General features: G+C 51.3%; 2 protein-coding genes across 9 annotated transcripts; one reads left to right on the top strand and one right to left on the bottom strand.

The window, feature by feature from the left end:
* Positions 1 to 21: 21 nt before the first annotated feature.
* znf821 (zinc finger protein 821) lies at positions 22 to 8658 on the bottom strand. Of its 5 annotated transcripts, none has more exons than XM_029845952.1 (6): positions 8524 to 8658; positions 3744 to 3875; positions 3492 to 3630; positions 3272 to 3370; positions 2951 to 3117; positions 22 to 2871 (listed from the first exon to the last, which is right to left on the bottom strand). In XM_029845952.1, exons 2-6 carry the CDS (start codon positions 3791 to 3793, stop codon positions 1941 to 1943), a joined length of 1386 nt encoding a protein of 461 aa, XP_029701812.1. In that variant the 5' UTR covers positions 3794 to 3875; positions 8524 to 8658; the 3' UTR covers positions 22 to 1940. The 5 variants fall into 5 exon arrangements, with proteins under 5 accessions (XP_029701812.1, XP_003970079.1, XP_029701811.1 ...); XM_003970030.3 differs by having other exon boundaries at positions 3492 to 3610; XM_029845951.1 differs by lacking the exon at positions 8524 to 8658 and adding an exon at positions 6903 to 7767 and having other exon boundaries at positions 3492 to 3607.
* On the top strand, positions 8181 to 20329 carry ap1g1 (adaptor related protein complex 1 subunit gamma 1). 4 transcript variants are annotated; one of them, XM_011610285.2, is made up of 24 exons: positions 8181 to 8198; positions 11008 to 11211; positions 11286 to 11410; positions 11501 to 11642; positions 12143 to 12239; positions 12386 to 12462; positions 12815 to 12823; positions 13792 to 13887; positions 14004 to 14084; positions 14159 to 14257; positions 14335 to 14390; positions 14470 to 14583; positions 14662 to 14802; positions 14996 to 15050; positions 15137 to 15259; positions 15392 to 15481; positions 15583 to 15707; positions 15802 to 15906; positions 15994 to 16132; positions 16222 to 16348; positions 16454 to 16543; positions 16768 to 16928; positions 16999 to 17097; positions 17200 to 20329. In XM_011610285.2, the coding sequence occupies exons 2-24, from the start codon at positions 11011 to 11013 to the stop codon at positions 17299 to 17301; spliced, it is 2454 nt and encodes an 817-aa protein (XP_011608587.1). In that variant the 5' UTR covers positions 8181 to 8198; positions 11008 to 11010; the 3' UTR covers positions 17302 to 20329. The 4 variants fall into 4 exon arrangements, with proteins under 4 accessions (XP_011608587.1, XP_003970026.1, XP_011608588.1 ...); XM_003969977.3 differs by lacking the exon at positions 8181 to 8198 and adding an exon at positions 8655 to 8793; XM_011610284.2 differs by lacking the exon at positions 8181 to 8198 and adding an exon at positions 9396 to 9414.
* The last annotated feature ends 325 nt before the right edge of the window (positions 20330 to 20654 follow it).

The raw sequence follows: 20654 nt of genomic DNA, 5'->3' as shown, positions 1-20654 counted from the left end.
GGAGCGAAAAGACACGGCAACTTCATAGTAAACTCAATGTTTATTTCCTCATTTTCCCATCGGGTTTCGTCGCGTCTGTACATCCGATAACCCGGCAACGGGACGGCGTTCCCAACGCGCCGTCCGCTCAGGATGCACCGATATAGCAGCAAGCAGGAATAATCGTATTTCCGGTGGAGCTCATTCGTTCGGCCTCCGGAGTCATTGTGTAAACATCGATGTGGGATCCTGATAGCTTAAAGAAAGGCCGATCTTCAGAACAACAGGCAGGCATTTACAACAGAACACAAGCTGATACTGGACCATTCGAGGACAAGTGCAGTAAAACGGCATGCAGTGCTCAGTCCGGGCTCGCTCCCAGAGTTCCTCCGGTTGTCCCCGACACCCCGGGAGAGCCGCCCGTGAGAATACCCAGTATTCATATGGTGAGGGGAGGAGAGAGGACGCCTGAAGGCTCTGGAGAACGGCGCTCTCACGCTCCTCAGGTGTGGTGGCGCCAGAGACGATCGTGGTGGACCGGGCTGTCGGAACCGGGCTGCGAGCCCTCTGAGTGGAAGTGCCTGAGAAGCTGAGCTGTTCACGTGCGCGCGGTGAAACCAAACCTGCAACGTGCATAGTTTCCCTTTCAAATGAACGGATTCCCTTTAGGACGCGTCAAATGTTGCATAGAGGTTTGATGCACTCCTAGAAAGGCCTCTTTCTTCCCTTTGCTCTTGTCTAGGAGTGGCTCAAACAGAACCAGCACCCTCCCGCCCCCCCCCGCACCTCGGTCCCAGGCTGCTCAGGCTGACGCCCGCCTGCATCTGGGGGGGTGAAGGTAAGAAAACTGGAGGTAACCGTGAAAACGGGAGCACAAACGAGGCCCATTTGTACGTCTTTTGATCCGGATGGTGATGAAATAATCCCAGATAAGCAGTTACACAAAAAAAACAAAAAAAAATTCACACAATTGTTGCATAAATATGTGCTGGAATGATGCTGATGATTAGACTCATGAACCCTCATTAATAACAGATGGAGATAAATAAAGTGGTTAAAGTGGGGGGGGGAGACTCCATAAATGTCCTAAATGAAGCTACGACAGCCGTAAAAACCATGTAAAAATGTGATTTGTGTCACATCTCGGTTTATAATTTACTCACATAAAATGATTCAAGTCACCTGAAAACAGCCGTGAACTGGCGACGCGTCAGCGTGTTAATCTGTTAACCTTAATCTGACCAGAATACAGAGGTAAACGATGTATCGTACAGTACAAGAACAGCAGCGCAGACCGATACTCAGGACCCACAAAAAAATAAAAACATTGGCAAAGTAGGAATGAAAATGGAGAACGCTCGGCAGAAACAAGGATGTAAAACGGGAAAAGTGAGGAATGTCGACCCACCGGTTGCAACCAAAACTGTCAATCAAAATCAAAGTGTTCTGCGTAGAGTGTGTGGAGCTCTGGAGGCGGGTCGGCCCGACGGGGCTCCAGCTGAGGTAGTATTTACGTTGACTGAATGGGAATTAGCCGGGGGCCCACGCTGGCAGCTGGGAGAGGTGTAGCTGCCGGGAAACACGGGCCCCCGGGCAGGCGGAGTGGACCAGGAAGGAGAGCTGAGGCTACAAGGTCCCCACTTCTGTCTCTGGATGTGCAAAATGGTTTCTTCCGTCCTCAAAACAAACAGAACCGCTCCCAGGAGAGCGAAGCGTCAAGCCTGCCCCCCCACCGGGGGACAGACCAATCTCTTTACAACATGCTACGACCTCCACGTCGCATTCCCCCCCCCCCCCCTCTTCCCAGGTGTTTTCTACACCGGAATAAATTAAGTTTTGAAGTAGCTTTTTTTTTTTTTACTGTATTTAACAGAGAAGTTTGTGAAGCTGCCGGAAATAGGCCAGCGTAAAATGGTTCCCCGTAACCACGGCGACGCGGCGCCACGGACCGGCCGGTCCCATCAGGGCAGCTTCATGAACAGACCGTTGTCCATGGAGGGGACGGGCATGGGGCAGGGGAACTGGAAGAGGCTCATATCCGCCGTGAGGGCAGCCATGGCGGCCGGGTCGTGCTCGATCTGCGTCCGCAGGGCCGGGTCGATCTTCTCCAGGCGCCGCTTGATCCTCTTGGCCTCCCTCTCCCGGATCAGCCGGGCCTGCCTCTTCTCCGGCGTCTCGTTGGCCCTCTTGACGCGCATGGCCTCCCTGTCCCTCTGCAGCCTGCGCGCCCGCTGCTCCTCGCTCTCCTGCATGCGCTGCATGCGCTTGGCCTCGCGGTCCCTCAGCCGCCTCAGCTCCCGCTCCTCGTCCGTCTCGCACGCCCGTTTGTTCTTCTTGGCCGTGCGCTCCCTCTCCAGGCGCTGCAGGCGGGCTTCGATGGGTTCGTTCTTCCTCCGCAGAGCCCACTTCCTCATGGGGGACTGGCCCTCCACCAGCTGCTGGTAGGCCATGCAGCTGTTGCACACCAGCAGCACGCCGGCGGGGTACACGGGCATCGGGCTCAGGATGTCCGGGATGGGAGGAAGGCTCGAGGAAGAGGAGTTAAGGGAATCTGGGATGGACGCGAGAGAAGGCCCTCCGGAGAGCAGACTGTCGGGCAAAGATTGAAAGGTGGGTCCTTGGTCAGAACCGGCACAAGGTCCTGGTCCTGGGCCGTGACACTGGCTGGACATGTGACCTGGTCCCTGGCAGCTACGATGGGTTTGACACAGGCTGGGATTGAGCTCGGGTGCTTCACAGTGGCAAGGACCCTGACAGGAACTGCGGCTGGGGCCCGACTCGCGGCAGGAACCGGAACCTGGACTGGTGATGGGGCTGCTGGACAGGGAACATGGGTCCCGACCGCCAGAGACGTCCATCCTGGCCGTGTCCAGGACGTCTTTCAGTTTCTCTCTGAGGAAAGACACAACGACCCTCGTGAGTCTTCACGCTCAATGGTTTAAACGTGGGACGCGGCGACGGGCGGAGGCACCTGCTGAAGTTGCTGGTGTCCGTGAAGCGGGCGCCACAGACCGCACAGTTGGACAGACGGTCCTCGGAGTGGATGAGGAGGTGGCGTCCCAGCGAGCCGGGTGAACTCAGGGCTCGCCCACACACTGGGCACATGTAGCTCTTGGTGTTGGTCATCATGGTGGTGTGCTGTGGGACAAGGTCGCAGGTGAGCTAAAGCCCAGCGCACGGACGCAGACAGAGCGCACGGACGCAGACAGAGCGCACGGACGCAGACACAGCGCACGTCCAACGGAACCCGCTGGTCTTTGCAGACTCGAGATGTCAGCAGAAGTGGCCTCACCTGGTAGACATGTGAGATGAGCTTCTCGGGGCTGCTGAAGTCCAGCGTGCAGAGAGGACACACAAAGTTGTTGCCGTGGTCGGTCCCGTCCTCGCACTCCTGAGGAGAGACACAAGACACGCGGCGCTGTCCTCACCCACACACATTTGTTACCGAGACGTCACGCGTCCAAACCCCGGGAACTTCAGGTCCGCCCCGAAGGGGGATTCTGTCCTCCCACCTCTTTAACTCCTGCTCCTTGTCGGCAGCACTCTGATCTCTTGGTGGTCATGTGGTCGTCAGCGGACGTGTTGGAGGACGAGTCTTCGCCGTGGTTGTCGAGGTCACTATCGCTGTCTTCTATGGAGGCAAACACAGCCCTATCAATACAAACAGACACACAACAGAACACAGAGCATGGCTTACTCCGACACCCCTCAGTCCCAGGATGTCCAACAGAGTCCACCTCCTGCTGTGTCCCTCCATCGCGTACCTGAGACGCTGTCCTGCTCTTGGACTTCCTGCGAGTTGTTGCTGCAGCATTCACTGTCTTCTGTGAACTCATCCCTGCCGTCCATGTTAATAGTGTGCTGAAGTCCTGGGATGCCTGAAGTGTGGAATGGCCCTGGAGACAGACAGACAGACAGTCAGACAGACAGTCAGACAGACAGACAGGCAGACAGACAGTACAGTAAATTAAAATTGGGTCCATTTTCACCTGTGGAGCACATTCAGCAATGAAAAATTCAAGTTAGCTTTAACGCTAGCCTAGAGCATCGCTCTAGATTGGATCCAGCATGAAAAGGCTTTATCCCCATGGCAACAACAAAGCTCCATCTGCTTTCTTCACATAGTTCTATCAACGTCATCATCAACCTGATGTTTTTTTCCCAGAATAATGTCAGACAGGATGCCCGGGCATGTATGGTGTGACTGGGCGAGGAAAAAGGGAACATCATCACCTTATCTGACCAAAGTGCTCATCAATAAGAGGAGAACATGCCCACAAACACACGTTAGGCCTCAAAAACATCCCAGACTGTGTCAGAGGTCAAGGGAAACGGGAAAAGGAAGAGCCAGACGTACGTGGCTGACCTCAGTGAGGAGCAGCTGAACCTTACACAGGACGGGGGGGGGGGGGGCTCTGACCTGTGAGCTCCGGTTCAAACATGAGTGCATCAAGGTTAATCCCTCTGCGAGTCCTGCCTCCAGAAAGACGGACGAGCCACTGAATCCCGACAGACTGGCAGCTGTCAGGTTATCAACACACCCATAAACGGGGTTTCTGAGCGGTTCCGGGTCCTGGAAAACGAGGATTAAACCCAGAAACAGCTCTTCTCCGTGGTTTGGCCGTGTGCCGTCGCCTCACACCTGCAGCTGCTGGGGGACTATTTTGGGAGACTCCGGTAAATCCAGCGGGAGTTCACGGTGATGTTAGTGAGCGGGGGCAGAACCGAGTGCGCAGCTTCTCCGGCGCACCGGTCCACACGGAGATGAAGCCACGATTCCGAGGCAGTGAGGCCAGGCCGCGGACACACTGGTGAACACGTTTAACTCCATTTGCATCCCAGCCCCCACCTCACACCCACATACACACTGGTAATTACACTGGTTGTGTGGAGGCATTCCCATAGGGGAAGCAGCTCCCTGCTCTGGCACACCAACTTGCTCCGGTGGGTTTTTTCCAGAACCACCCACACATTGAACAGCCGGCTTCACCCTCTGTCCTCATTGCTCGTATGCAACTTCCACATCTATACCATCCGCCCGGGGGGGAGGACAACAGTTGGCTGCACATGTGCGGCTCATTTCACTCTCAGTGGCGGTTTTACGGAGTTCACAATGATCCCAAACGCTTTTCACACTTCAGCAACTGACTCTGGCCGGTTCTTCCCTCCCCCGTTCTAACTTCAGTCACCTGAGATCGGAAGAAGTAATTACAGCCTCCGTCGCGTTCCGGGGGTATTAATGTGAGCAGGGGTATTAATGTGAGCAGGGGTATTAATGTGAGCAGTTTATCGTGAGATCTCTGAAGAAGTCAGGAAATAAGAAATGAACTTTTGGTACTTCCAAACATCCACAAGTTCAGCCCTGAAATCGTAGCTTAAACGGATCAAACTATGAATTCTAGGAGCTGCCTTTGCTGCACAGAGCTGTTGTGATTGACACGTTAGCGACCCCCCCCCCCCCCCCCCCCCGGCAGAGCTCTGTCTGTCTGTACATCTGTCTCTCCTCCCTCCCTGCCACGGTGATGTTATCTCAGAGTCTGTGTGTCTGTAGGCAGGAGGTGACGCAGTGTCTGACTGGATCCAGACAAAGAGACAAACTCATCAGGCAACAGACACACGGAGCGGGGGGGGAGGCTTGGGTGGGGGTAGCACCCAAAACAAAACAGACAAAAGACAGAATGCCAAAACTCTACTCAGAACACCGGCGGCGGGGGTCCTGTTGCACTCAAAGACTCCCTGAAACACACATGTAGAGTTCCAGAGCGTCACACAGATGAAGAGCAGCGTTGTTAAAGTACACAAATAGTCGGCCGTGTGTGTGTGTGTGTGTGTGTGTGTTCTGTGACACACTGATTAACGACATGTGATCAGAAAAGAATGTTTACAGCTACAGACAGACCTGATACCGTTCAGGAGACCGCTGGACTCCTCATGAGGTGTCACCAAACCAATGCCAATTCAAACTCAAGGAAAAGACATTATTGTTTGGAAACGTGTGTGTGTGTGTGTGTGTGTGTGTGTGTGTGTGTGTGCGCGTGTGTGTGTGTGTGTGTGTGTGTGTGTGTGTGTGTGTGTGTGTGTGTGTGCGCGTGTGTGTGTGTGTGTGTGTGTGTGTGAGCCGGCCTTTCAGACATCCTCCCTGCCTGTCTGGTCTGTCAGTCAGTCTGTCTGGTCTGACTCTCATGGGGGAACCTCACAAGACAAACTGGAGCAGAATGAAGAAAACATGGAGGTGGAAAACTTAATGACGTGACACGGCGGCAACAACGGCCGCGGGGCCCGCAGGTGACCCGCAGGTGACCCGCAGGTGACCCACGTGACACCCACCCGGCCCAGCCGCACACGACAGGGTTGTGATCCCAAAGGAAGGTTTTCAGCTCCGACTCTGGATGAGCAGAGCAGCAAAGGGGCTCGTTAGAAGAAGAGCCGTCCAGCTACAGTTAGATCAGAGGGTCACCTCAAGTCCAAGTGGTGGACAGGACATGACATCACAACATTCATGTCCTCACAACATTCATGACATCACAACATTCATGTCCTTACAACATGTTTATGAGCAGCTACAACTCAGTAAAACGTGGACAGCAGATCTAAAGACTTGTGGCCGTCCCTCCAACCACTCTTTCACCTCTTCGGCGTCATGGCGACAGTGGGTGAACAAGTGGTGAGTAGCTGGTTATTATGGACTGTTACCTGGAAAACAAACTTGCAACTAACCCTGACAGACAGACAGTTTTCATGCAGAAACTAGCAAAACCACTGGTGCATGCACACACAGACACACACACGCGCACGAGGCTAACAGAAGCTCCCGAACACCTCACTAACAAACATTGTAAATTACGGTAACTATGGAAACAGTATCCATCCCGCGCCTTCTCCCGAGACGCATCGACTATAACGGTAAAAGCTGGAATACCTACAGCCAACTTTGAAGGGATTGGTCTGTTTTCGCCTGGACATATTATTGTCCACTCCCGTCCACAGTGGACTCCCGTCCGAACCCTGTCCAGCTCAACTCCGGACTGATGGGACGGACAACGGGCGAGAAATGGTGATAAAACGGGTCGAATCCTTTCCTGGCGGAGCGGGGAGCTTTGGCATCAAAAATAAATAAATTAATCAATTAAAAAAAAAGCAAGGTACGCGAAGGAGTCCCATTCTTGCGGCCCCTTGAACGCCCCCATCTCCAGTCGATCGGGGGGGGGCGGGCGAGAACGACGTCCAAGCCCGACCAGAAGGCTCCGAACAGCCCCGATAAACTCCGCTTCGAGCCGTAACCTCACTGCGGCGACGCGCCGCTCAGCTGACGTCTGAAGGCGGATTTCTGCTCGTGCGTAAATTACGCGCAGCGCCGCGTCCGAACGCAAACGCACCGAAGCCGCGCCGAACTGCATCATGGGAGCTCGGAGGTCCGGCCGACAACAATGCGCTGTGTTGCGTTCACGTCCCGTGGGGAAAAGTCCACCCAGACACACCTACAGATTCCAGTCTATAATATTGATGTCATTCGCGTATTTTAACTATAATTTATGCCCATATACTGCATTATATCATGCCAGTAATTGTCAAATAACAAATCCAATGATTAATACTCAATTGAGACCCACTTTCTCTATTTATGGGATAAGAAATTTTGACTTGGAAACAAACTTTTCAGTATTTTATGGGTGGATCGTCCTGGCAAATGTTTGCAATGCGATGTTGCTGAATAAAACTAAAAACGCCAAGCATCTTGACCGGCATAGATTTCAGCAAAACACCTTTGGCTTGGAAATGTTGGCATTTTTGTCACGAAGACAGTGAAAAAGAAGATGTCAGGGGATCCATCAGTGCCGACCTTCCACAATACCTTTGCGCGCTGTTGATGGCTGCTTTAAGAAGACAGAAATGATAAATAACCTTTCACTAATTCCTGCCTTCTTCCCGCATCAGCTGGGTGGAAGGCCTGTTACTGTCTTACTGAATTGAATCTCAAACTCCATTCCCTTTGTAAACAACGTGAAGATGGATAGACATTAAGGTTAACGCGCATCCCAAACCTAATTCCATGTGTGATGAAAGATTTCTTATAAAACTCCTGGAATAACGCTCCAGGGTGTAATACCGCGCCACTGCCGCCAGGGGGCGCTGTGACATGTTGCTAATGTAATAACACCGAATGTCGTCGTCATCACTGCCTGCCACGAGTAAACTAACCGCAGCACCACATCCACACGGTAATATTGTATTCTTCCGCATAGTTCAAAGCTGTACAATCGCAAAAAAAAAAAAAAAAAAGGTCTTCGTGGAATGACATTGCCGTCAATGATTTGACTGCAAGAGTTGACGCACCTTGATGCTCAAATTGCAAACGCAGGCGACATTTATCTTAATAAGCAGCGAGGTTGCCCGGGAAGCGTTTGACGTTATTGTTGCTACTTTGGTGAACGGCGGCAGAATAACAGAAGCCAGCTTGGCTAGCCAGACACACAATAACCAGGATTCATTCCGCGCACCCGGCCAAACCTCACATCCCAGTAAAAGACTGAATGCGGCCATTACCCATGATGTGCAGAGATTAGCAGCATATCAGGCGAGCCTCTCGGCCGCGGGCAGTCCTCTGGAGCGCGATAACGAGAAACTTTAGCTCCTCAAATCCAGCCTGCGTCCGCGCATCTGTGACGAATCTTTGGGATCTGTCACACACTGTAACCTTCCGCCTGCGGTAGATGTGCTGAGGCTGGAACAGCCACCATTTTGCATGTCTACTGTGTTCCTCCCTCCATTGCTAATAGAGACGTTTCCAGCCCTTTTCGAGCATCATTACGGCTAGTAAGTATACCCCCCGCAGCGAGACGTCGATATAAATGAATGGAAAATATTTCACGCGATTGTAATCGTCAGGTATTTGTTTGCATCAACGTTGACAACTCACTGTAGCGCTGTATAGGAAGTCGCAGCCCCGAGTGCGCCGGGGTTGTGCCTGACAGCAGCAGCCTTAGCTAGGTTACCGTGTAGCCTGTAGCCTGTAGCCTTGCTAACTACCTGCTGCCCAGGGATGTAAAGTTTAAAATATGCGGACGATAACGCGTTTATTCGATAAGTCGTAACCACGGAAGCACCTCTCTGTTCCACATTTCTGAATTTCTGAAGCGTAACTGTCGCTTAATTTTGTAGTTCAGATAATTGACATATAAAGAGAAGCGCTCAGGTGGCTAGCTAATGACACCGAGGTCTCGCTAGCTTGATAATCCAAACGGTTCACGAAGGCCTAATATGCATCACGTCCCGATTAATCGGAAACCACCATTAATTATCCCGTGTAACGCACACCGCCCACATTGACTGGTGCAGCAGCACACGCCGATAGGTTTTGTTCAACTCCGAAACGTAATTTAACCAACTGATGCCAGCCAAGGTGAAGCTACTGCCGTTCTGTCAACCTAAACCAAGGTGTTGCTCACTCTCTGGGAATCTTAGAGAATATCAGTCTGAAGTCGTTGTCGACTATTTCTTGTCAAATCTGATTGATGTTGGGGGTTTAAAGTTGGTTACTGTCACCGTCCTCCCCCTGTCTAGAAACGCAAATAGTTTGAAAAGTACGAGTGTGTGTCGCTGTTGCATTGGGATAGCCGGGAAGCTAACGTCAGCTAGTTTACCAGTGAAAGTCGTCAACTCTCACTGCACTTTAGCCCAGTCAGTTCCTGACGTCTCCACCGACGAGCACGAACTTTAAAACACACGCTTGGGAGCAATACGGCATCTGCGGAAGAGCCGTTTCCAACAGGACAGGTTCGGGGTTGGGGAAGTTTAACCCCGAGCAGGAAGTGGGCGAGCAGCGGGTTAGCATCTTTGCTCTCACCGCTGCTCAGGAATGTCATTGTGCAGAGATCAGCTGGTCATTACACCCGGGACACACCTAAAGCAGCGACCCTCTGCACACGAAGAGGAAGTCAGCAAGGTTGAGGGTCAGAAATCCTACCCGAAGAACTAGTTCACCAGTGGTTCATGACTTTGCATAACGATCACAAACACGTGAGAGAAGAGTGTTAAAATAAAGTCCCGTCAAATTGGATGGACCCCCTCTTGCATTTGCATGATCACCCTTTGTCTAGTGTGATTGGATCCATTGAAAAGAGCTGTACTGGACCAAAAAACCCTCTTGCTCATTTCTGAATGCTTCCAGTTTACTAGAAGATTGTGCAGCCCGGTGGTAGCTGGAGGTGCGGCGTGTTGCTGGTTGTCAAGCACTGAACGCTGAACTAGCCAAGCTCTCCTGAGAGCACAGGTGTTTATGGAAGCACCTGTTGCTCCCTATGTGTTCAGGAAGTGGCACCGTACACGGTCGGAATGGATGAGCCACACTGGCGGTCGGGTTGACCTTTATTCTTCCAGAGTCATTCATCGCTCGCCCCTTCGGAGACGGTTTAAACCGAGGCCAATAACCTTTTGTTGAGTCTGTTACTGGTTGATCTTTTAGCAAATTTACGGTTTTTTTTTTGAATATGCACCTGTTAGTGGACGCAGGGAGTTCTGGCTTATGGGGCCCCTCCGCTCGGGTCATTTAAATAGTGTTAACACAAAGAGCAGAGCTCCGATTTCTCCGGTTCCGCTTTGATCACTGTAAATTCCTCATCCCTGTGTGAGACGGGATGCTCTCGTTCCCAGTTCCCGCTGGTTTGGATGCTTCTGTGCCTGAGACTGGCATCGTTTCAGAGCATCTCCTTTGTTATTCACCGAAGGAAAAAGAGAACCAGGTTGTTTCCGAGACGCCAAACTTATCTGAACGCTGAGTCTCGAGGCTCACATGAATCTATAATGATTAGACAGCCGCTGCAGGGAGGTTGGGCTGGTGTTCTGGTGAAGGTGCTGCTGGCAGGAGGCCATGTGAGGACCCGGGAGGCTGTTGTGAGCGGCGCCGCGAGGGAATAACGGCGTGTTTTCATAGGAGCGCACCGGAGCATCAATACTGCTGAGAACGTCTGTACAGTAACGGATCTATATGATCGGCCGCCCCCCCTGACCCCTGTCCCCCTGGTTCTGCAGAGAATGCCAGCTCCGATCAGATTGCGGGAGCTGATCCGGACCATCCGGACAGCCCGGACCCAGGCAGAGGAGCGCGAGATGATCCAGAAGGAGTGCGCCGCCATCCGCTCGTCCTTTAGAGAGGAAGACAACACATACCGCTGCAGAAACGTGGCCAAGCTTCTGTACATGCACATGCTGGGCTACCCGGCTCACTTTGGACAGGTACGTGTGGGCGGGATCCCGACCCGAGGCCGTCCTCGCCGCGGCCCGTTGTGACCCGGCGGCTTCTTTTGCAGCTGGAGTGCCTGAAGCTGATCGCCTCCCAGAAGTTCACTGACAAACGGATAGGATATTTGGGAGCCATGCTGCTGCTGGATGAGAGGCAGGACGTCCACCTACTCATGACAAATTGCATTAAGAAGTAAGCATTGAATATGCAGAAATATGCATTTCATATTTCTGTTGCTGTGAAACGTCGGACCTGAGCTGGTCTCTCTCTCTCTCCCTCCAGTGATTTAAACCACAGCACGCAGTACGTGCAGGGCCTCGCGCTGTGCACCTTGGGCTGCATGGGTTCCTCGGAAATGTGCCGCGACCTGGCCGGAGAGGTCGAGAAGCTGCTCAAAACATCCAACTCCTACCTGAGGAAAAAGGTAGGTTTGTTGTTTCCTGGAAACAAACGTGTCGTTTTTAATCCTCAGAGGAGCCGTTTAATTTTTCTCAACCGTGGCAACAGTCCATAATATAAACCTGCTTCAGGCACCATGCAAAAGAGCTGGTCTTGGATTTTATTGCCGCCAGTGGAAATATTATAGCAGCAAAAAAAACTCGCTGGGTCTCCTGATGATGCCGTTAGCCGTCCTCGTTCACCCGTCTGCTGCGTTGTGATTCGCCCGCTGGCGGCGAATAGACGTCGAGCCTGGAACGTCGGGGAAAATGACGTCGCAACGCTTCTTTAAAGATTTCCAATAACGTAGCTTCTTCATCCAGTCGAGTGTACTTAAGTTTGCATCTTTGTTATTCAGTTTCACCCTAAAACGGGACGTTGCTGCTCTTTTAATCTCATTATTCTCATCACTTTGTGCTGATTATGTTGAGGTGGGAAGTAAATCCGTGTATTTCCTCTCCTTTATCGACCCCTCGCCGCTAACAGGCAGCGCTGTGCGCCGTTCACGTCATCAGGAAGGTTCCAGAACTGATGGAAATGTTCCTTCCAGCCACAAAAAACCTGCTGAGCGAGAAGAACCATGGTGAGTGTAAACGCTGGCTGCCTGTGCTCAGTGTAAACGGCCTCAGACGTCACTGCTGCCCCCCCCCCCCCCCCCCCCGAGCGCCACATCACGTGGTCAGAACTCAGGGTTCTGAATGAGCCGTGTCCCGTCTGCCCGTCCCGCAGGTGTTCTGCACACGTCCGTCGTCCTCCTCACCGAGATGTGCGAGAGAAGTCCCGACATGCTGGCCCACTTCAGAAAGGTACCGACGCCCTCCGTCCAACGTCTCCCGGACCTGCGCGCGCGTTTGTCCCGAGCGTGCGTCGCATTTCACTCTCCTTTTCTGCGCACACGTTGGCTTTTCCGTGTAGACAAAGAGAAAGTTGTGAAACTGCCAGTGCGTTGCAGGTTTTGTGTGTCTCTCTTCTCTCCTGCTGCTGTCTCTCTCCCCAGGAGCGTTCAGACTGTGCCAGAAGCTCCGCCCCCTCATAGTCCTGATCTTAACGTTATTTTTAAGCTCTCTGAAAGTGAATGAATTCCAGTTTCCCCTCCCTAACATCTACCTCATATTTTTTCTGTCATTTGTCTTTGTTACACTTCCTGCATTGTGTTAGAATGAGAAGGTAAGAGGACATTCTGATCTCATAGCTGGTGCATGCTGTCAGTAGTAATTCTCACTTCCACCTTTAGACATAACCGAATTTGTGTTGCGTAACCTCATGTTGTGCTTTAATTTATACTTTTGATTTAACCCGTGCAGTGATCATCATTCCGTCAGTGTTTTTCAGTATTTAAAAAAAAAAAAAAAAAAAAGAAAGAAAATTCCATCTGTCAGATACATTTTTACTGTTTGCCCAAAATGAAACTCATTTGATCAGTGTGTGTTTAAAGAAAAGGCAAGATGGTGGAGCCGTGCGCTCCTGTTGAGCAGCCAGGCCCGGTACTGGTCCTTCTGATGCTCTGCATCAGGCCGGGCCCTGTGTGTACATACGGGCTAGCGTGCAGACGTTGGGCTAGAAATGTTAGTTACTTCAGCGCTGCAGCCGCCGTCACGGTGATTCGGAGCCTTTCTGGGACGTCCCAGCCTGGGAGGGTTCTTTACTGATGGCTGTGAACACACAAACGCTCCCGCAGCCACTTTCTGCTCAGTCCAGGACAGAAACGAGGCTCTTTTCCTCATCAGATTAGGGCCTGGCGGGAGGGTTCCGTTATGTGGCCGTGGGTTTGGAATGTGTTGATTAAAGCGGGACCACATCAAAAGATTGAAGGATTTGATTAAAAGTTATTTGCCACCGGTTTCAAAGGACATACGCGGGTGGAAATAAACTCTTTCTTAGATGTCTTTGTTCTTTCAAATCAGCGTTGTAGCCTCGTGTGTAATATTTCCAAATGTTCTAACCCGATAGATTTATCCTGATCAATGCTTCGATTTCTCCACCTCTCAATCACTGACACCTAGATCTTCCGAGCGTCACTGCCTTTAATTTAAAAAAAACAAAACGTAACCTTTGATAAATCAACACAGAACTGAGATGAGCCTCTTTTGGTCTATTTCCTGTTTTTTTTTTTGTTTGTTTGTTTGTTTTTGCAGCTGGTCCCACAGTTGGTGAGAATCCTGAAGAACTTAATCATGTCGGGATACTCTCCGGAGCACGACGTGTCGGGCATAAGCGACCCTTTCCTGCAGGTAAACCTTTGAGCCCTGAAACATGGCAGCACATCAGAGGCCGTCCCACTCAGGGGTCAGGGGTCAGACATTTGCGCGGCGAGCTAACGCCACACGACGCCTGTCGCTCCCTCCAGGTCCGGATATTGAGACTGCTGCGGATTTTAGGCAGGAGCGACGACGAGTCGAGCGAAGCCATGAACGACATTCTCGCGCAGGTTCGTAGAACAAAGAGACGAGCGCTTGCTTTGATGTGCGGTCGCAGCGGCTGAAGCGCCGTTTGTCCTCGCAGGTCGCAACCAACACAGAGACCAGTAAAAACGTGGGCAACGCCATCCTGTACGAGACGGTGCTGACAATAATGGACATCAAGTCTGAGAGCGGACTACGGGTGAGTCGGGTTCCAACAGAGCAAAACGCGGCCCTTTCTGGGGATCTTTCCTGACCAAACGTGTATCAACCGTGCAGGTGTTGGCCATCAACATATTAGGTCGATTTCTACTGAACAATGACAAAAACATAAGGTAGCGTTTGCATTATTCCCCCATTTGGCGTGAAAACGGAGCGACGGCGACGTTGTTGCTAATCAAGGTGCCGTTGCAGATACGTGGCGTTGACGTCTCTCCTGAAGACGGTCCAGACAGATCACAACGCAGTCCAGAGACATCGGAGCACCATCGTGGACTGTTTAAAGGACCTGGACGTGTCCATCAAGAGGTTTGTCTCCACGTTGCCGTTAGCAACGCTGCGCTGGACCGTTCCTTCCTCCTAACGTCTCTGATTGTCTCCTCGCAGGCGTGCGATGGAACTGAGCTTTGCTCTGGTGAACGGCAACAACATTAGAGGCATGATGAAAGAACTGCTCTACTTCCTGGACTCCTGTGACCCAGAATTCAAAGCGGACTGCGCTTCGGGAGTCTTCCTAGCTGCTGAGAAGTATGAGAGTCACACACCGCTTGTGCACTTTATGTGGGAGCGTTTAAACTGCTGCTTGATGAGAAAAAGAGTGATCCATCGTCTGAAGGACCCTGCTGACGCCACTTAGCTTCTGACGGCATGTTTCTCCTCTCGGAGAGTCTGGAACGCTCCGGTTAAATGTGCATTAAATGGTGGAATCTTGATGTTACAGATATGCTCCTTCGAAAAGATGGCACATAGACACTATCATGAGAGTCCTGACAACCGTACGTACCGTAGCCGTTTGAGTCGCGCCGCTCGTTATGCTCCACGTTTGACCTTCATGTCTCCTTCACCTCGGCGCCCCCTGCAGGCTGGCAGCTACGTCCGCGATGATTCTGTTCCCAACCTCATCCAGCTCATCACAAACAGCGTGGAGATGCATGCCTACACCGTCCAGAGACTTTACAAAGCGCTGCTGGATGACATCTCTCAGGTCAGGGCAGCTCGTGCACACCATGACAGTTTAGTGACCCCGTCCGTGCAACGTCCCCGAAACCTTTGAGTAGCGTCTGCGCCCGGTCGTGTTTTGTGAAAACGTTCCGTTTTGCCCCTTTGTGTTTTGCAGCAACCTTTAGTGCAGGTCGCGTCCTGGTGCATAGGAGAGTACGGGGACCTGCTGGTGTCTGGGCAGTGTGAGGAGGAGGAACCCATCCAGGTAAACCCAGATGTTGGTGACTGGCAGAAAACTCCTCACTCACGTCTATGAAGGCTTCTGTCAGCAGAGTCTCTCATTTGCTTCTCTCCTTCTTCGTTCAGGTGACTGAAGATGAGGTCTTAGACGTGCTAGAAGGCCTCCTGGTGTCCAACCTGTCCTCGCCGGTGACCAGGGGTTACTCCCTCACCGCCATCATGAAGCTGTCCACACGTTTCAGCAGCGTGAAGTGAGCAACGGCCTTTTGTTCCAGCGCGCTCGGGTCCTCTACAGACGGTACCTGTCCCCCTTTGCTAACCTGTGACATGTAAACCATCTTCCAGCCGGATCAAAAAGGTGGTTTCGATATACGGCAGCAGCATCGACGTGGAGCTGCAGCAGAGAGCTGTGGAGTACAACGCACTTTTCAAGAAATATGACCACATGAGGTAGCGCTTCTGTCCGACAGATGTTCTGAGGTCCGTCCGACAGCGCGCTCTGATCCGCCTTCTTCCTCTCGTTCTCACCCACTGCAGACCGGCTCTTCTGGAGCGAATGCCCATCATGGAGAAAAGCGCCACCAACGGTCCCACGGAGATCGTTCAGACAAACGGGGAAACGGAACCCTCTGTGGAACCGAAGCACCCACCGCCTGTGACCCAGCCCGCCAACCAGGTGAGGACCTCTTTGATTCTGAAGACAGCCACGACCACCTGTGGTGGTGTCCAGACATCGGCAGCCTTTCATTTGTTCCCGTTCCACAGGCCAACGATTTGTTAGACCTCCTGGGGGGAAATGATGTGGTTCCAGTCATCCAGACCACAGTGCCCACCAAGCCTGCTTCAGCTGGGGGGGAGCTTCTGGATCTGCTGGGCGACCTCTCGTTAAGTGGTAAGGTTTCCTGTCTGGAGGTTCTTTGTGGCGACGCAGCAAGAACACGGTCCAGAACTGAAGGTTTTCAGAGAGCCCAGACTGTCACCGCTCCCCTCTGTCCAGGTGGCCCCACCCCTGCTCCTGCCCCCTCCCAGCCCTCTTTCCTCCTGGATGGCATCTCCTCACAGCCCTTGTTTAATGATATCGCAGCTGGTGAGAGTCTGGATCAGGGGGGTCCGGACCCAGTCCTCAAAGCTCCAACTGCAGCCAGGTTTTGTGTCCTACCAGGCAGAAGAGGTGGTAGGACACAAAACCCGGGTGGACCGCAGCCCTGGCGGACTGGGTCCGGACGCTCTAGACCGCCGTGTGTTTTCCTGTGGCCCTTCGTGAGATTGAAATCTAAAGCAGTTTTCTGGGGGGGGGGTTAACCTTCCTAGGTATTCCTCCTATGACGGCATACAACAAGAACGGCCTAAAAATAGACTTCACCTTTGAGAGGGCGAATCCCAATCCCAACATCGCGGTCATCACCATCCATGCTTCCAACTCCACAGAGGCCGATATGACAGACTTTGTTTTCCAGGCTGCAGTTCCAAAGGTAAGCTCCCAAGGTTTCCCTGCCTAAAGCGGTCCCCCTGCATCCCATAATGACTGTCTTTGATTCTCAGACATTCCAGCTGCAGCTCCTCTCCCCCAGCAGTAACGTGGTTCCGGCTCTTAACCAGGGAACCGTCACGCAGGTCATCAGAGTGCTCAACCCACAGAAGGTAGGTCTGTGCTCCTCCGAGCACGTCATCTTCACAACGTGCACGGCCGTGCACGGCCGCAGCGCTGCCGTCCTGTAAACACGGTCCTTTACACACTTTCAGCAACAGCTCCGAATGAGGATCAAGCTGACGTACAACCTGAAAGGCTCGCCCGTGCAAGACCTGGCTGAGGTCAATAACTTCCCCCCTCAGTCCTGGCAGTGATGAGCCGCCTCCTGGGCTCGAACCTCCCAACAGGGGAACTCAACGGAAAAAAATAAAATAAAAAAAAAAACAAAACGATTTTTCTTTCACCACCCACCTTTCTTACGACGGACCCCCCCCACCCACCCGCCCTCCGTGCCGTCCCTGCGGTCCCGCGGGAAGCAGCGGAGCACCCAAGACAGGAGAGGAACTCTGGCGCTCCGGAGGCCCTGATCAGCCGTGGAACTGTCCCCTTGAACCAGCCCCCGCCCGCCTCATCGCCCCCCCATGAAAGCACACGTGCACACCGTTCTGTGGTACGTTCACCTGTCCAAGCCCGTAGGAAGAAAAGTGTCGCCCACTCCAACCAGGAGAGCTGTAGGTCTGGTTTCTTTTGGGACGCAGGTGGAACACGGCTTCATTTCTTTGCTTCAGGTTTTTAACAGAACCTTCAGGCCCGTTCAGGCCTGTTTAGTCTTATCTTCTGTATGAGTGTCCACACAGCCCTCCTCACCCATAGCTTCATCTAAACACCATGACAACGGTTAGCGTCTACATGGCGGGAGGGTTGGGGCAGTGTGGGTGTAAGTGGGGGCCTGGAAGTGGTCTGTAGAACCTGGATCCACTGGTTTCTGAGATTTGTCTGGATTCGTGTCACTAGCTTGCAGTTAATAGACTTGAGATTTGTTTAACTCGGTTGATCTTAATCACCTTGCACATACATGTAAATGAGCTCGTTATGAATGTAGTTACATGCACTGAATGCCCACCCCCACCCCCCGGTCTCCTCTCACGGTCGTCTCTGACGGGGATTCTCACCTCCTTTCGTGAACGTCTGTTATACTTCTGCAGTAATTTGACTTGATTATTTATGCCTGATATCAAAGTGATGTGCCTTTCTGACTTAGCTGTGGGGGGGGGGGGGACCCTGAACTGTCGAGTTCTGCGCGAAAGCCGCGCGTTGTTCTCAGTCTGGGGGGGGACGAGTTCGATTTGAAAGGGTATGTCACTGAATTGAATTGTTTATTAATGACGTAATCACAGCCGCTGTCCACGACCGAGCGAGCGCGTCGGTCTGTGCGTCGTGAAGGTCACGACCTTTGTTTTTAAACCTTCCATCGAAAACTGATGTTCTTCTAAAATAAAACTGGATCTGAAAAAAACGGCGGCTGCTAATAGATGCGAACCTGTCGGCGTGGAAGCATAACTAAAGAGGGTGGTGACCCCTCCCCGCGGGGCTCGGAGGTCGTGGTGTCCTCCATCAGTGGCCTGGTGGTCTTGTCTCTTCAGAAATACAATCGGGAGAATCTGCATGAGGTGGTCGGTGTGTCGGGATCCTCCCATGTTCACAGCCTGTAGACTCTTTTTTTTTTTTTCTTTCACCCTCTAACTTCTGTGACCAAATGAGAGAAACTATTAGCTTTGGAGATATTTTTGAGCGTGTGTATATGGAGAAAATAATACTTTCTTTTTTTTTTTCTTCTTCTTCTGTTGATAAATGCTATATTGGCTTTTTTCTGTACATATTGAGGGCTTTTACAAAATCTTGTCTCTTGTACTATCTTTCATCCTTCTTTTTAGATACCATTTTCTAAAAATTCCAATTATTCTCACATGTACATTGTCGAATTAGAGCTAGTCAGCATCCGCCTACGAAGACGTCTCTGTATCATCACTCATTGTAAAAGCTATATGATCTGCTGCCTGTACATTGTATATAGTTGTAAAACATACAAAAGCTGACCGAATTAAATAAAACCCACGTGAAAAGATTAGCCAGGGAGTATAATTGTATGCATACGTCTGCAAAAGTAGAAATCTTGAAACGACGCGCTACAGCTTCTCATTCGTGATCGGAGGTCTCGTCAGTAGGACACTCGTTGGGGTCCTTGTTTGGAGGTGAAGATCCCCGATCGTACAGCAGAACACCTGGAATAGGCTTCACCTGTAGGCTGCTTTGGGGAGGCTAACCTTCCTCTAGCCTGAAACCCAAGGGGCGATTAAAACTCTTCTGCAGACACTCCTAGAAATCATTTCCTTTTCTCTCGACATGTTTACACATCGGTTGTTGCCTCATTACTTGTGTGTGTGAGTGAGTGAGAGTGTGTGAGCATCCAGCACTTTCAACTGAAACCACTTCTTTATTTAAGACATCTCCGTGTTTCTGATGTTTGAACAGTTCTTCCCTGTTTGACACCTCTCATGCCATGAAAGATGTATCTGATGTTACCTGACAGGTTTTGCGTGGGTTTGTTGATTTATATTTTATTCTTGATACCCAGCCGCTCCCTGTGCTACTGGGCGCCGGCCACAAGGGGGAGCTGTGCAGAACAGGGCCGGTGGATGAAGGAAGTTTGAGGCCTGAACGTTCTGGTTGATGTTAGACTCAAGCAGTTGCTGTGGGCTCTGAAACTTGAAGAAAAATGGAAGCAGATGTTTGAAGTGAGCACGTGTGTATGCGAGTGAGAGGGGACAATAAACACGCTGGCGAGGGCGTGTCGATGCATCTTCTATTTCTCTGCAATTCAGCTTCTGAGCTGCATGTGACAACCAGTGTAAATAATGTCCTGTTTCCACTTTTTTGGAATTGAAAACCTCGAATGTTGGCTCTCTCCCACTGCCCCCAGGGTTCAGCGCTAATGTGCTGCTGACGGTCCGGGGGGTCGAGGTGGGCGTCCATCATTGGGACGTTTTATTCTTTTCTTCTTAATTTTGTTGTTTGTTTTTAATGTTGGGGTGGACTTGGTTTGTAAAGGGCTCGGAAAAGCATCTGGATCGCTGCCATGTTCACTATCCCTGTTGAATCAAAACAATGCATCAGCTGTATCTTAAAAATGAAGTCTGTAAGCCCCTCTGGGCCCGTCCTGACTGTAAATCTCTATGGTAACTGTTGAGGTCGGCTGTACGTGAGCCCCCCCCTCCTTCCCCAGTTTGACATGTGGAACAGAATCCCAGTTCCATGACTTCAAGGTGAGTGTGAATATCGGACTGAACATATGAAATGATTAAATAAAAGTTGTAAACTATTAAATGGAATATTTTCAATTTATGATCTGTATTCTTGTCTTTGGGTTAGAGAAAATGATCAAATAAATAAAAAGTAAAATAAAAGAACTCGAGCTGGATTATGCTAGTTTTTCTTCTAGGTTTGCTGTAACACATTTAGTGTAGATATATTTGGTCGGAACTTTTATTTCACGCTCATTAGTGATTCAGTTTGGGAATGGAAATAAGCGGTTAGGCTGAACTACAGCGTAATCTACTCAAGGTCAATAATAAACAACCACTTTTGAATCCGGAAAATGAATGAATCCAACACTAAGAAATAATCTTTAGCAAATATAAACCAGGCAGGTTTCTGGCGCCACCGAGTG

Source organism: Takifugu rubripes, chromosome 13 (assembly GCF_901000725.2).
Source record: "Takifugu rubripes chromosome 13, fTakRub1.2, whole genome shotgun sequence".
Taxonomy (NCBI): Eukaryota; Metazoa; Chordata; class Actinopteri; order Tetraodontiformes; family Tetraodontidae; genus Takifugu; species Takifugu rubripes.
Note: the sequence above shows the minus strand (reverse complement) of the source record. Positions and strands in the feature narration are given on the sequence as shown.